We start from the raw sequence: 12,417 nt of genomic DNA, 5'->3' as shown, positions 1-12,417 counted from the left end.
CTGGCCAAGTGCTGTCAATTTCCCTGTCAAGTTCTCACGATTTGGACCTCATAAGCTGACTCTCTGCCCCAGGGCTCCCACCTTAACCAGGTGCCATTGCCGTCTGTTGATCAGAGATTTGCTCTGTGGGGAATGATTCCTGACCCACTAGAACCAGAAGCAGGGGCATGATGCTGTTTCACTGATCAAGTCTCCAACATCAGTTCCGACCACCCAGATCTCGTTTTGAAATAGATAATATAAATAAAAGGCCCAGATGTCAGTTCCTCTGACTGTGTGCCTTCATCTCCATACTTCCTGTCACTGACTTCCTCCTCTGTTCTGGAGAGGGGCTGTCCCTGTCTGCTGCTCTCTCCCCTCCTGCAGAAGTGTCTCTCTCCATTGCCTGACACCTCACTGTCACCCTGTCACTGAGCCCAGCTTCCCCTGCACCAGAGACCTGGCCCTTCCCTGGACTTGCCCAGCTTCTTCCAGCTCCGCCTGTGATGGCTGTGTGACCCCCGAGCAGCCTCTGCTCTCTCTGGCTCAATTCCTCTTATTGCATCAGTCACCTCTGTCACCCAAGGCTCAGGGTTAGAACACTCACTCTTCTGCTGACCGGACCCTGACAGAGAGAGAAACTGTGTTTCTATAGGGTCAAATGAACTGATGGTTTAGAAGTTCGATTCATGATGGATAATTTTGTCCCAATTCTTGTGATGGGTAATCAACTGACAGAATCCACAGCAGTCAACCTAATTCATTTATTACAGATGCCCTAAATCAATCACTTTTCTTTATGCCTGGATGGGAGTGAGGTATGGGCATTTGATCAATTACTCAGTAATTACGGACACAAATAAACCCTACAATGGTCAGTTCGGTCACACACAATAACCATACTACCTAGTCCTATTTCTTATCTGGAAATAAATAAAATGGCATTTTAGGAGTCACTTTCACAGGCCATGCATGGCTGGGGAGCAAAATAAGCATCTTCCATTCATTTTAGCCCATGGGAGGCATAAGCTGGACTTCTTAAAATAACACCTTCTCCTAAATAAACTCGTATTGTGAGTCCATTGCTATGTGTACATTACCTCCCGAGGCAGGTACTATTAGTGTCCACTTACAGAAGAGGTTCCTGGGGCTCAGAAAGGTTAAGTAACCTGCACAGGATCACACAGCCAGTAGCTAGCCAAACAAAAGTTTTGAGTCATGAGTACCTAATGCCAAGGTCCGTCCATGCCTTTCCCGTTCACCCTGCTTGTTCTCTAAAAGCTGATCTGAGGACCTACTGCATCACTGTAGCAGAATTCAGAGTGATGAGACACGGTGGAGATCCCCAAGGGATTCAGAGAAAGAAGAAATAAGAATGAAAACCCAGCTGGCATCTGTATTGGGGAGAAGGGACTGGAGAATGCAGAAGACAACTCATTACCCTCTGGATGAAGCCCCTCCCTCTATGGCCCAAAACACCAACTGGGCCAGATGCAGTGGCTCACACCTGTAATCCCAGCCTTTTTGGAGGCCAAGGCAGGCAGATCACCTGAAGTCAGGAGTTTGAGAGCAGCCTAGCCAATGTTGTGAAACCCCGTCTCTACTAAAAATACAAAAATTAGCGAGGCATGGTGGCCTGTGCCTGTAATCCCAGCTACTTGGGAGGCGGAGGCGGGAGAATGGCTTGAACCTGGGAGGCAGAGGTTGGAAGGTGAATCAAGATGGCACTACTGCACTTCAGCCTGGGTGACAGAGCGAGATTCTGTCTCAAAAAAAGCAAAAACAAAACACACACACACACAAACAAAATAAAAAGCAAACAAACAAACAAAAAAAACCACCAACTGCAACTGGGCAGAAAGAGTGGTCCTAAAAACAGTTTCTTTACTCCTATTAGAGGTTTGTCCCTTTCAGAAAGCCAACACACTCATGAAAAGCTTCTAGAATATTCTCTTACTGGCAGATTTTTGCAATGGCTCTGCTGTCGTTTTCTTGACTATTATTCAACCAGCATCATGTATACAGTTACTTTTCATCATGATTTCCTCTTGCAAACTTACAAACTGTTAATTCCATGAGTCCTGTTAATTCCCAAAGCTGATCTCATCCATGCCCACCCAAAAAGGAGAAAAGCTCTTTGAAAACTGAAAGCATCATAGAGCTATATATTTTTCTAAATATAATGCCTTAGAAACATATAGTACTTTGCTATTTAAAATACGTTTTAACTTACAGAATTCCAGTTAATCCTCATAATAAACTTGTAAGGTTTTATGTTCCCATTTTTAAAATGAGAAAACTGTGGTTCAGAGAGTCACTGCGACTCAACCAAAGGCTCACAGTGAGCATAAGGCTGAGTCAGGACTTGACTCTGGGCCTCCTGACTTCACAGGCCAGTGCTTTTTCCACTAGATAATATCATCACCATCATTCTTATGATTTCTATGAATGGGAAATAGTGGTACACTGTGGAGGATGCTGTCTTAAAAACCTCTAAGCCAAGCAACTCCACCTCATTCCGGTTACTGTCCTGGGAACTCATATTCCAAATGAATGGCTTCCTTCCATCTGCTAAATCACCCCAGCGACACCTCGTTGCCCAGTTCCTTCCTCCTCTACTCATGTTGCCGGACTAATTTAGGGAGCCTCTCTAGCAGGCTGGCACTGGCCTGCCTTTTCCCTCTCCTCCTTCTATTTCCCAGGCTCCCAAAATGGAACACAACTGTACTTTAATCTCTCTTTGCTCCTTTGCCAACTTGCCCAGGCTCCCCCAGATGCCTCCTTACTTTAAGCAAATGCTTTTGCTTTGCTCTGGGAGTAGTCTAATCCTTTTCTCCCTTTTTACATATTAATGCTCTAATTTATAGCAGCAGTGTTAGGTTAAAAAAAAAAAAAAAGGAAACAAGTTCATCTGTTTTATGTTTTGAGGGGCATGAGGGGGATTCTGGGGTGCTGGTAATGCTCTATTTCTGGAGCTGTGTGCTGCTTACACAGGTGTGCTTACTTGGAAAAAGTTTTCTTAAGCTATGCGCATATAATATGTGTGGTTTTCATCTATGTGCATGCTAGACTACAATGAAGATGCCCAACAATGGGGCAGGTATTTTGATGGTGGTGGCAAACTAGGCACTTCTACTCAAGTTCAAGCGAAGGCTGAATGGCTTCCTGACAAGCCTGTTGTGGGAGTACCTATACCAGAAGAAAGGTCACACTAAATTCCTCTAAGGTCTGTTTCAACTCTGAGAACAAAGGCCTGTTAGATGCTACAGGGTTAACAATCCCACAGCAGCCCCTGGAAAGGACTGTTCATAGACACCGACAGCTGGAAAAGAACAAGGATCTCAGAGTCCAAGCCTGTCTCTCTGGGCTGTCATCTCCTAAACCTCACAGGACTTTTTAGGACACCTGATCCCTAAGTCCATGTAGAGACTAGACTGCAGGCCAGTAACTGGACCTACTGAGGCGGCTCGTCCATCACACTACAGCCCAGAATTCGCTTTATGTAGCTAGCGGCATTTGAATGGAGGCATTAGATTCCCCAAATCCTCATTCTCCTGTGGCTCAGAATTATTGGGATGAGAATTTCCAGGACGCCCTGCCTCTCTGGTTGGCTTCTGCTCCTCTGCTTCTATCTCCTGTACTCGTCATCCCCTGGGCTTTGTCCCTCATAATCCATCAATCCTGACCACTGACAACACTCTCTTCCAAGGAGGTGAGCTGTGAGAACATCTTACCAGATTAGTGAAGATGTATGTGTAATAGGCTGACACCATCCCAAGTTCGGCTGCCTGCAAGGCGAAGAGAAGGAGATTAGAGAAGAAAACAAAAACTCACTTGAAGCAAATGAGCAGTAGGGGTTCCAAGTGTCTACCATTTGTCTGGCCCACTGCCCCTTGGCACCAGGCAGAACAGAACATCTTGATTAGTTCTTATGTTGCCCTTGATCTTAGAGGATGGAGCACAGAAATTCTGGTCTCAAGAGCGGGGTCTCTCCACCTCCGCCTGAGCCCCTACCCTGCAGTGGCATGCGTAGTAGCTGGTGTTCTTGTACACAACATACTCCCATGGATATAGCCAGACATTACTGAAACCAAAATGACTTTTAGGGAAATGAAGCAAATAATAAAAAAGACTACAATAATGATCTCCACAGCTATTAACAATAACAATGGCTAACACTAACCCACTGTTTCGTATGTGTCAGGCACTCTCAAGCATTCTACATGGGATAACTCTATGAGGTTGGCGCTATTATTCCTCCCCAACCCCATTTTACAGCTGAGGAAACTGACACAATGAAAGGCTAAGTGACTTGCACAAGATCACATGTCTCATTAATGGAAAAGATAAAAGCAAATCCAGGCAGCCTAATTTTAGTGCTTTTATCCAAACTATACTCCCCCTTCAGGACTGTTACATTGATGGAACCACAAACACAACTCTCTTTGGGGCCCTGGCATAGATAAGAGAGTCCGTAGGTTGTAGCAATGCAAATGAACTCCACTCTGTCAGAGTGCAGGGCAGACTCATAAGGGTATTCTTGAATCTGCAGTGATGTCGGAAACAAGTGACTCATTTGCAAACTTGGGTCCTTTATTTGTCATAAGGAATCAGTTGCCTGTGGCATGCCTCACCCTTGATCACAGCGCATCAGTGTGGCATCACTCCACAGTTGAGAACTGCTACATCAGAAGAGTCTCCCTTCTGTCTGATCTTTGTACCCGTCATAAATACCCCTAGCCAACCTTCCCTGTCAGTGTGCCTGGCTTTGGGTGTGACAGGTGCTATAGAAACTGACACGTAGATCAGGAAAACAATGAGCCCCGTTCTCTCTAGGGACCCTCATCCCTCCTGACAGTCGGCTAGATTTTCATAATGTATCCTGCAGCCCTGGGCCACTGGGAGACCCGTTTTGTCATGACTATTGAGGTGGATGGAGGAGAAACCAGACCAAGGATGATTACATTTTTCCTCTTACATAGTGTTCATCTCCCAAGGAACTCAAATAATTTTGTGAGCTTCTTTTTTTGTTTGTTTGTTTGTTTTTTCTTTGAGTCAGAGTCTCACTCTGTCACCCAGGCTGGAGTGCATTGGCGCGATCATGGCTCACTGCAACCTCCACCTCCTGGGTTCAAGTGATTCTCCTGCCTCAGGCTGCCAGGTAGCTGAAATTACAGGCACCCACCACCACACCTGGCTAATTTTTGTATTTTTAGTAGAGATGGGATTTCGCCATATTGGCCAGGCTGGTCTTGAACTCTTGACCTCAAGTGATCTGCCTGCCTTGGCCTCCCAAAGTGCTGGGATTACAGGCGTGAGACACCGCGTCTGTAATCTTATAGGATTCTTATAGGAACTCTTGCAGGCTCCCTGAGGAGCAGGTTGGGGGTAACTCTATCATGGTTGTTCCAATGGGAAGCTGGAGGGCAAATGCTCAGTGACTGGGGCAGGAGTCTCAGGGCACAAGGGAGCTCAAAGCCTCTTTGGTGAGGCTCCTTCTTCCTCCAGGCCAAGCTATATTTCCTCCTCCACTTTCAAGAGGATGATGTGGCAAGATGACCAACCCATCCTACGCCCCACTGCACACACACAATCACCCTGTCCAAGTAAGAGTGCTGCTGCGTCTCACCCCTGCCTAGACGGATGCGACCCACGGAGCAAGCCCGCCGCTTACAGCGACAGGCTGGGGGCAGAGGGTCCGGGCGGGGTCACAGTGGGGAGCTAAAACCCGCTTTGTGAAATCTGCTGTCCTAGAGATAAAAGACAAGAGATCCTTGGTTTTTAAGGCCTGATTTCTGGGTAAACATGGAGTTCGTTGCTGGAACAGCCGCTCAATAAAATCAGGGATTACTCTGCAAATCCTCCTGAAATCAAGAGACGGCAGAGTGTTGCCAAGCTCCAGGGGCTGGACTCCCACGTGCACATTGAGTCTCCCAGAGGCCCCGTGTGCTCCCTGCCCACTCTGCTTCCCATCCTTGCTGAGGCCCTGAGAGGCCCTGTTGTGCCCTCCTGGAGGGAAGAGTACGGAGCCCCAGGGAAGCATGAGGACAGAGGCCAGGCCTGATGGAACGCCTGCCTGCCTGGGCCATTGGGAAGGCAAATGGGCAAAGGGAACAGGCTTTCCTGAAGCCTTGCTGCTCACTGATCAGTGTGGCTCCAATGTCACAGGAGTTGGGGCTGACAGGTGAGCTCAGGAAAGACAGCCCTGAGGCATCGAGCAGAACCGTTTGCTAATAATGATCACTACACTACAGGCAGAGCTTCCTTCAAAAGCATGGCCACACACACACACACACACACACACACACACACACACCTATAAAGTGTTTTTAATTAACATACCCAGTATTGGCAAGGGTGCTATAAGACACCTATATGCTGCTGGCGAAAGTGTAAACTGTTACAGCCTTTCTAAAATGCAATCTGGCAAATCATATCAGAATCCTTAAAAGCATGCATACCTTTAACTCAGTAATTCCACTTCTAGAAATGTATGCTGGGGAAATATTCATGAATGTGTATAAAGATTTATGTACAAAGATGTGCACCTCAGCATTATCTATTGTAGCAAAAGATTTGAAACAACCTGTATCTCCAACAATAAAGTGATGGTTAAATAAATTATGGGACATCTGTATGATAGGAAATGAGGCAGCCATTAAAATATTTCTAGAAAAATGTTTAATCATATGGGGAAAATGCATGGCATAGAATTAAGTGTGGACAAAAAGTGCTTACAGAAAAGTTTGTGCAGTATGACAATAATTTGGGGGAAAACTGTGTCTGTAAAGCAGAAAAAAACAGACATCAAAATTGAACAGTGGTTAAATAGCTCTGGGTGATAGGATTGTGAATAATTTTTGGTTTCTTCTATGTGCTTTCTGTTCTATATGTTCCAAAATTTCAACAATGAACTAGTAATGCTGTTCGAATAAAAAAAAAATAGTGCAACATCAGATGCTGGGAGCTATGGAGGGCACGAGGCTGGCCCCCAGAGGCTTCTACCTAGGGGCTGTTCAGGCGGGCTCCAGCTACCACAGGGGAACCTGTGTATTCTGAGCTACCTTCCACAAGGGTGGTGGAGGGACATCTATCTACTAAGCTGAAGCTCTCACTTCCTGCTCCCAACCTTCCCTAAAGAGGGCCCCTCTCCTCTCGTGAAACTTGGTGGAGCTTTTCTACCCTTAATGACTTCATTGATCATGGCTCCAGGCATAAGAGAAGACAGAGGAAAAGGAAGAAAAGAGAAAAATGCTGTGTTTCCGTGTGTGTGTGTGTGTGTGTGTCAGAGAGAAAGAAAGAGAGAGAGATAATGTGAGTTGGGTATACGTACACAGACAGACATGGCTTTGGAGCTCTGGAAGATTACTATAGCAACGGGCTGAAGGGACAGCCCTCAGTACTGAGAGAACTCATTCAAATCTCTTATTAACTCTGAGTCAAAAACGAGCTGAGGAGGGGCAGCTGGGAGGGAGGGAGGGAAGGAGGGGAGACAATCATCTGAGTGTCTGCGGGCTCCTCACAGCTTGGCAGAGGTTAACGAGGAGCCTCGCTCCCCCAGTGGAAGAGGCAGGTTGTGCTCAAACGTGCAATTAAAATGGCATTAGAAGAGGCCAGTGCGCCTGGAGAGGTTGGGGGAGCCACCAAGGAGCCTGGAAACGGGGCCCGTTCTCTCCGAAGTTCATGCCCAGCCCAGCCACCAGCCCAGGAACTGGCGTCAGGTGACTCCGATGCTACCCAGCTATTTCCAGCAGTTTGTCCTGTGTGGGGCCCCTAGGCTCCCAACGTCTCTCTCTCTTGGATTAGCCTCACTCACAGAGTTCTGGTTTCCCGTGTGCATGTTCTGACTCAGGGGCCGGCACTGCCCCTCCAACTCCAGGAGCTTAGGAGACACTACCTGATTTGCAGATAAGAGAGGGTTGTGCAGGCTCAGCCCTGCTCCACTCAGGGCTGGGCCTTGGACGCATCTGTTCATCTCCCAGAGTCTCAGTTCCTTCTTCTGTGAGGGAAGACATTATACCTACCTCACATCATTGCTGAGAGCTCTACGCTGGGAGATCGACTACACAGAAGTGCTGTGTAACTGTTGTGCACCGTGTCAGGACTAAAGACAGAGCTGGCATTCAGCAGTACACACTGGTGTGACGGTCCTGTTGTTAAACTACGGAAACATTTCTATACCATTTGGCAAACAGCCTCTGCCCAAGCCCCTTGGGTGCCCCACCCTAGCCCCTCCTAGGAACCCGCAGACCTCTCCACAGAGCCCTTAGCAGGGTCTAAGTTTGGCAGCATCTAGGTGTCTCCGTTGCCTACTGCCCTGCTGCCCCAGTGCTGAAAACGACATCACCCTCACCCTGCTTTCTTCTTTCATTTTTCGGGAACCGCTCATTGAAAACAGAAGCACAGAGAGAGGTTTGTAAGAGTTCAGGTCCAGCCCAGGGCTCCGTCAGCCTCAGCTCAGGAGGACCCTCAAGGCAAGGAGGGGGGAGGGTGGAGCTCAGCAGGGGGTGGGGGAGAGAGGGAGGCTCCCACCTTCAGGAGGATGGTGTGGGACATGGAGGCGTTGGCGTGGATGATGATGGTGGCGGTCTTGTCGTCCCGGATCTCCTTGAGGAGCGGCGTGGGGTCCCGGGTGTCATCCAGCATGCGGACGGACAGCGTGTCCTTGGAGATAAGGAATTGCCGGAGCAGCTTCTCTAGGTTTAAAAGGCCTGGAGGGGAGAGAGGATGAAGCCCCTGAGGGTCCACAGAGCTGCCTCTAGAGACACCTGGGCAGAAGCAGGAAGGCACGGAGATGTGGGCTGGAAGTGGGGTGGGGGGGTCTGGCCCCATTGACAGCATTAAGGAGACAGATCATAACCTGAGCAGGTTTCTCAGCCTCTTTGGGCTTCAATGATCCCATCTAAAATAAAAGAACACTTCTGAGTCCATCACCTCCCCTGACTCCCTCGAGAATGTTCTTTTAAGGTAGAGACAGAAGCTCCCTTGGGTGGAATAAGAGAATCCCCCCTCCTCCCCACCACCCTCAAAAGCCGGATAGGATGCACAGAGACCAAGACCTGGGTTCAGAGACCACCAGGCCTGAGTCTGCTTCCCTAATTCATGGACTTCTCCATGTGGCCAGTTGTCTTGGCCTCAGTTTCCTCAATTGAGAAGTTAGAATTATCACAGCAGCCAGCACTCAGGTCCAAGGCAAGGATTACAAGAGGCCACGTGTCAAGGGCTCAGGCCCGAGCCTCGGACATGGTAAACCCTCATAAATGTTACAATGGGCTCTGTAAGAGCCTTTGTTTTCATTTTGGAGGTGGAGGAACAATTCCCTTAAGATCCCAAGGCCCAGAAAACAGATCTAGCAAAACGCTTTGAACTCCTCAGAGCCTCGTGGCTGCATTAAGACAAAGTATTATGATGATCATAAGGGAACAGGCTTTGAACTGCACTCCAGCAGGCAAGAATCTGGGCCCAGAACAAAACAGAAAAAAGGGACTGTGCACCAAGGACCTACCCCTGCCCTCCCTCACTCCCTCCTCTCCCACCCACCAGCTATTTGATGCCTAGGGCCCTGGTGGGAGGAGGGGTTCCAGAATGATGTCACTGAGACATGAGGGTCTTAATTCTGCCTTGTCTTTGGAAAGGCATGCCAGCCAGGAGAGGGTATGTGTGTATGGGGTGGGGGAGGGAAATGTGGGGGGTGGGGGTGCAGGAGGCAGAGTGTGGTCTCAATTCCCATGGAAAAAGACATCACGTAGGCGTTTGCTCCCAAAAGCAATGATAAGGGCAACATTTATCAAATGCTTATTGTGTTCCAGTTAATGTGCTAAACATTTTACATGGCTTATCTCATGTAAGTCCTCACGACAATCCCATAAAGTATTATAATCCCCAGCACAGAGGAGAATTGGAGGTAGGAAGGACAAGCAACTGGCCTCACACACTGGGATGGCGAGGGAAGGGTTGGCTTTCTAACCAGTCCAAGGCCCCGTGCTGCTGGTTTCTGTACTGGCTGATGGGATACTTAACTCGGGGATGGCTTGACTACAACCCCGGAAGACTTTCCCGCATAGGTTACTCACTGCCCAGGCCAAAAAGGAGGGAGAGCCTCCCGTCCACCTCCTCGCGTTGCAGATTGGTGACATGACTTACTCAGCAAACAGAGACACGGGGACACAGCTGGGACCAGAATTCTGATCTCAGTTTTCTGATTTCTATCCAACCCTCTTTCCATGAGACCAGGCTGCCTCTGAGGACAAACTCAGCTGGAGGCAGTGGGCACAGTGCCTGGGAAGGTCCAGAGACACGTGTCTCAGGGCTTAGGAGAGGGAAGCTGATGCTGGTTGTGTGTCTGTGCTTTTTTTTTTTTTTCTTCACAGGAAGGAGAGGGTAGTGGAGTTGGAGCCCAAGGGACTGGCCTGATAGAGACAGGAGCTCTGGGAAGGTGCTGCCAACCCGTCTTCCTGTCACCTGTTTTGAGAAGGCTTTCTAGGGAGCTGGAGGCTGTGGCAGGTCGGGAAGAAGCCCTGGGAAGGCCTGTTATTTATTAAGATGCTTCAGAAACAGCCCAGCTGTGCAAACCACAACGCTGGCCTTTCCTCTCTTCCCTGACAGGGTTTCGATGGAGACTTGTAAAGACTCTCTGCCGCCGCCATCTGTGCCTCTCACAGCCCCTCACCACTGGCCCCCACAACAGTGGCACTGATGTTGCCGGGTTACTCCCTGCCAATCCTGATCCCAAAGCTCTGGATTCAAGCTCAGGGTCAGCCCTCCTTGGCTAAGTGACCTTGAGAAGTTGTCTAACCTCTTCAAAGCTCCATTCTTCATCTGTAGAATGGGCAAAGGAGGATGAGAACTCACTGTGATCATATGAGAAAGGCCGCCGGGAAGTGGGATGTACGGTCTCCATGTTACTCCTGTATTTACCCATCCCCAGAAGTGCTCCAAGGGCAGGTGCGGCAAAGCAGATGAAGAGTCAGGCAAGGACACATCTGTTCAACCAACACTCTCTGGCATGTCCTGAGTGCCAGGCATTGTGCAGACAGGACACCAGGCAGAGAAGACGCGTCACATACAGTCCCTGCCCTCAGGAGTTTAGGGTTCCGGCACTCGCAGCTAAGTTGATGATGAAGTTCAAATCACATCCCCGTTTTGTTTGGCAGCCTGAATTTAATCTTTTTTTTTAGGGGGCAGCCTCATTTTGTCCTATATGTAAAGTGGAGAGAGTATTTACCGCCTCTTCCTCAGAGATGATGTGAAAAGCTAACTCCTACCTGAACAAAGGTCTGGGTGTCTGATCCAAAAGACTCTCTTAACAAGGAGGTGGAGGGAGGCCACGGAGCTGGTGCATCTGGAGTCTCAGCTATCTCCTGGGCAGGCTGTGGGTGAGGGTGCCCCACAGCTGGAGAGGTAAACAAGCAAGGGGTGGCAAAGGCAACCTCCCCAGGTCCTAGAATGGAGCATGAAGAATCTTTGGAGCCTGACTGGGAAAGAGGCCAAATCCCCTGGGATTCTTCAGACAGGCAATGAAATTCAGTGGGACGAGACAGGGAAGGCTGGGGGATGACAGCAGGGTTATGCATAGCATGGTGCTGCCTGGCAGAGGCCGCCGGGGATGCTTTATTCCTTTGCAAATGGCAGGTGCACGAAACTCCCAGGGAAAGAGAGCCCCCCAGATGTCAGATAAACTGGGGACCTGTTCCAATCAGTTCCCAGCCTGCTACCCCTTGGAGAGTTCTGCTGTCCTTTAAACAAAGAACAGCATCATTCCCCATCCCATATAACATGCTCTGTGTGCTGAGACACGGGGCGGGGACAGGAGAGAGGAGGAGGCGGCGAGTCCTCTGGGAGGTCCGCATCCCGCCCAGAATTGCCTATCAGTCAGTTGTTCTGTTTCCCAACCTGGACACACCTGGCTCAGCACAAAGAACCCAGTCTGAGGACATGAGTGCCAACCCCAGCACTGCCAGGCAGGTTACTATGGCAACGGCCCCACCCCTCTGTGCCTCAGTTTCCTTTTCTGTGGAATAAGGGGAGTGACTACATTACAGAGTCATTAAGAAGATGGCAACTACAAGGGGCTTAACAAACCTTGTTTTCCACTCACCCCTCAACTACCCTTTACCCCATCTCCTTCCTGAAACCTTCTCTCCATTCTCCAGCCTCCACCCTCTTCTCACGTCTCCCACCTCTTACAGGATTATCCAACCCGCCAAAGATAGCCTTGGTTTTAAACCATAGAAAGTATTTGAGAGCACGTATATGCGTAAGTATGTGTATGTGCATAGATGTGTGTGTATATATTTGTAATATACAGTATGTGCATAAATGATTTCAGTGTTAGGTAGGGAGCCCATTTCAGACTTCCCTGCATATCCCCAGTGCAGGCAGGGTGCATGGTGCTTGCTGGATTGGACTGATGTAGAGACTGGGGGGGAAGAAAGTAAC

At 48.9% G+C, this 12,417-nt stretch overlaps 1 protein-coding gene across 3 annotated transcripts in view; it reads right to left on the bottom strand.

The window, feature by feature from the left end:
- The window catches only part of GRIK4 (glutamate ionotropic receptor kainate type subunit 4), a 477,203-nt gene that overhangs the window by 148,641 nt on the left and 316,145 nt on the right, over positions 1-12,417 (bottom strand). For all 3 annotated transcript variants that reach the window (XM_055356137.2, XM_031016481.3, XM_055356138.2), the window contains exons 7-8: positions 8,512-8,690; positions 3,714-3,767 (exon numbers count right to left, since the gene is read on the bottom strand). In XM_055356137.2, coding sequence (XP_055212112.1) covers positions 3,714-3,767; positions 8,512-8,690 — 233 coding nt within the window. The remainder of the gene's footprint in view (positions 1-3,713; positions 3,768-8,511; positions 8,691-12,417) is intronic.

This window comes from Gorilla gorilla, chromosome 9 (assembly GCF_029281585.2).
Source record: "Gorilla gorilla gorilla isolate KB3781 chromosome 9, NHGRI_mGorGor1-v2.1_pri, whole genome shotgun sequence".
Classification (NCBI taxonomy): domain Eukaryota; kingdom Metazoa; phylum Chordata; class Mammalia; order Primates; family Hominidae; genus Gorilla; species Gorilla gorilla.
The sequence above is the reverse complement of the archived record's forward strand: the minus strand, read 5'-3'. Positions and strand labels throughout refer to the sequence as shown.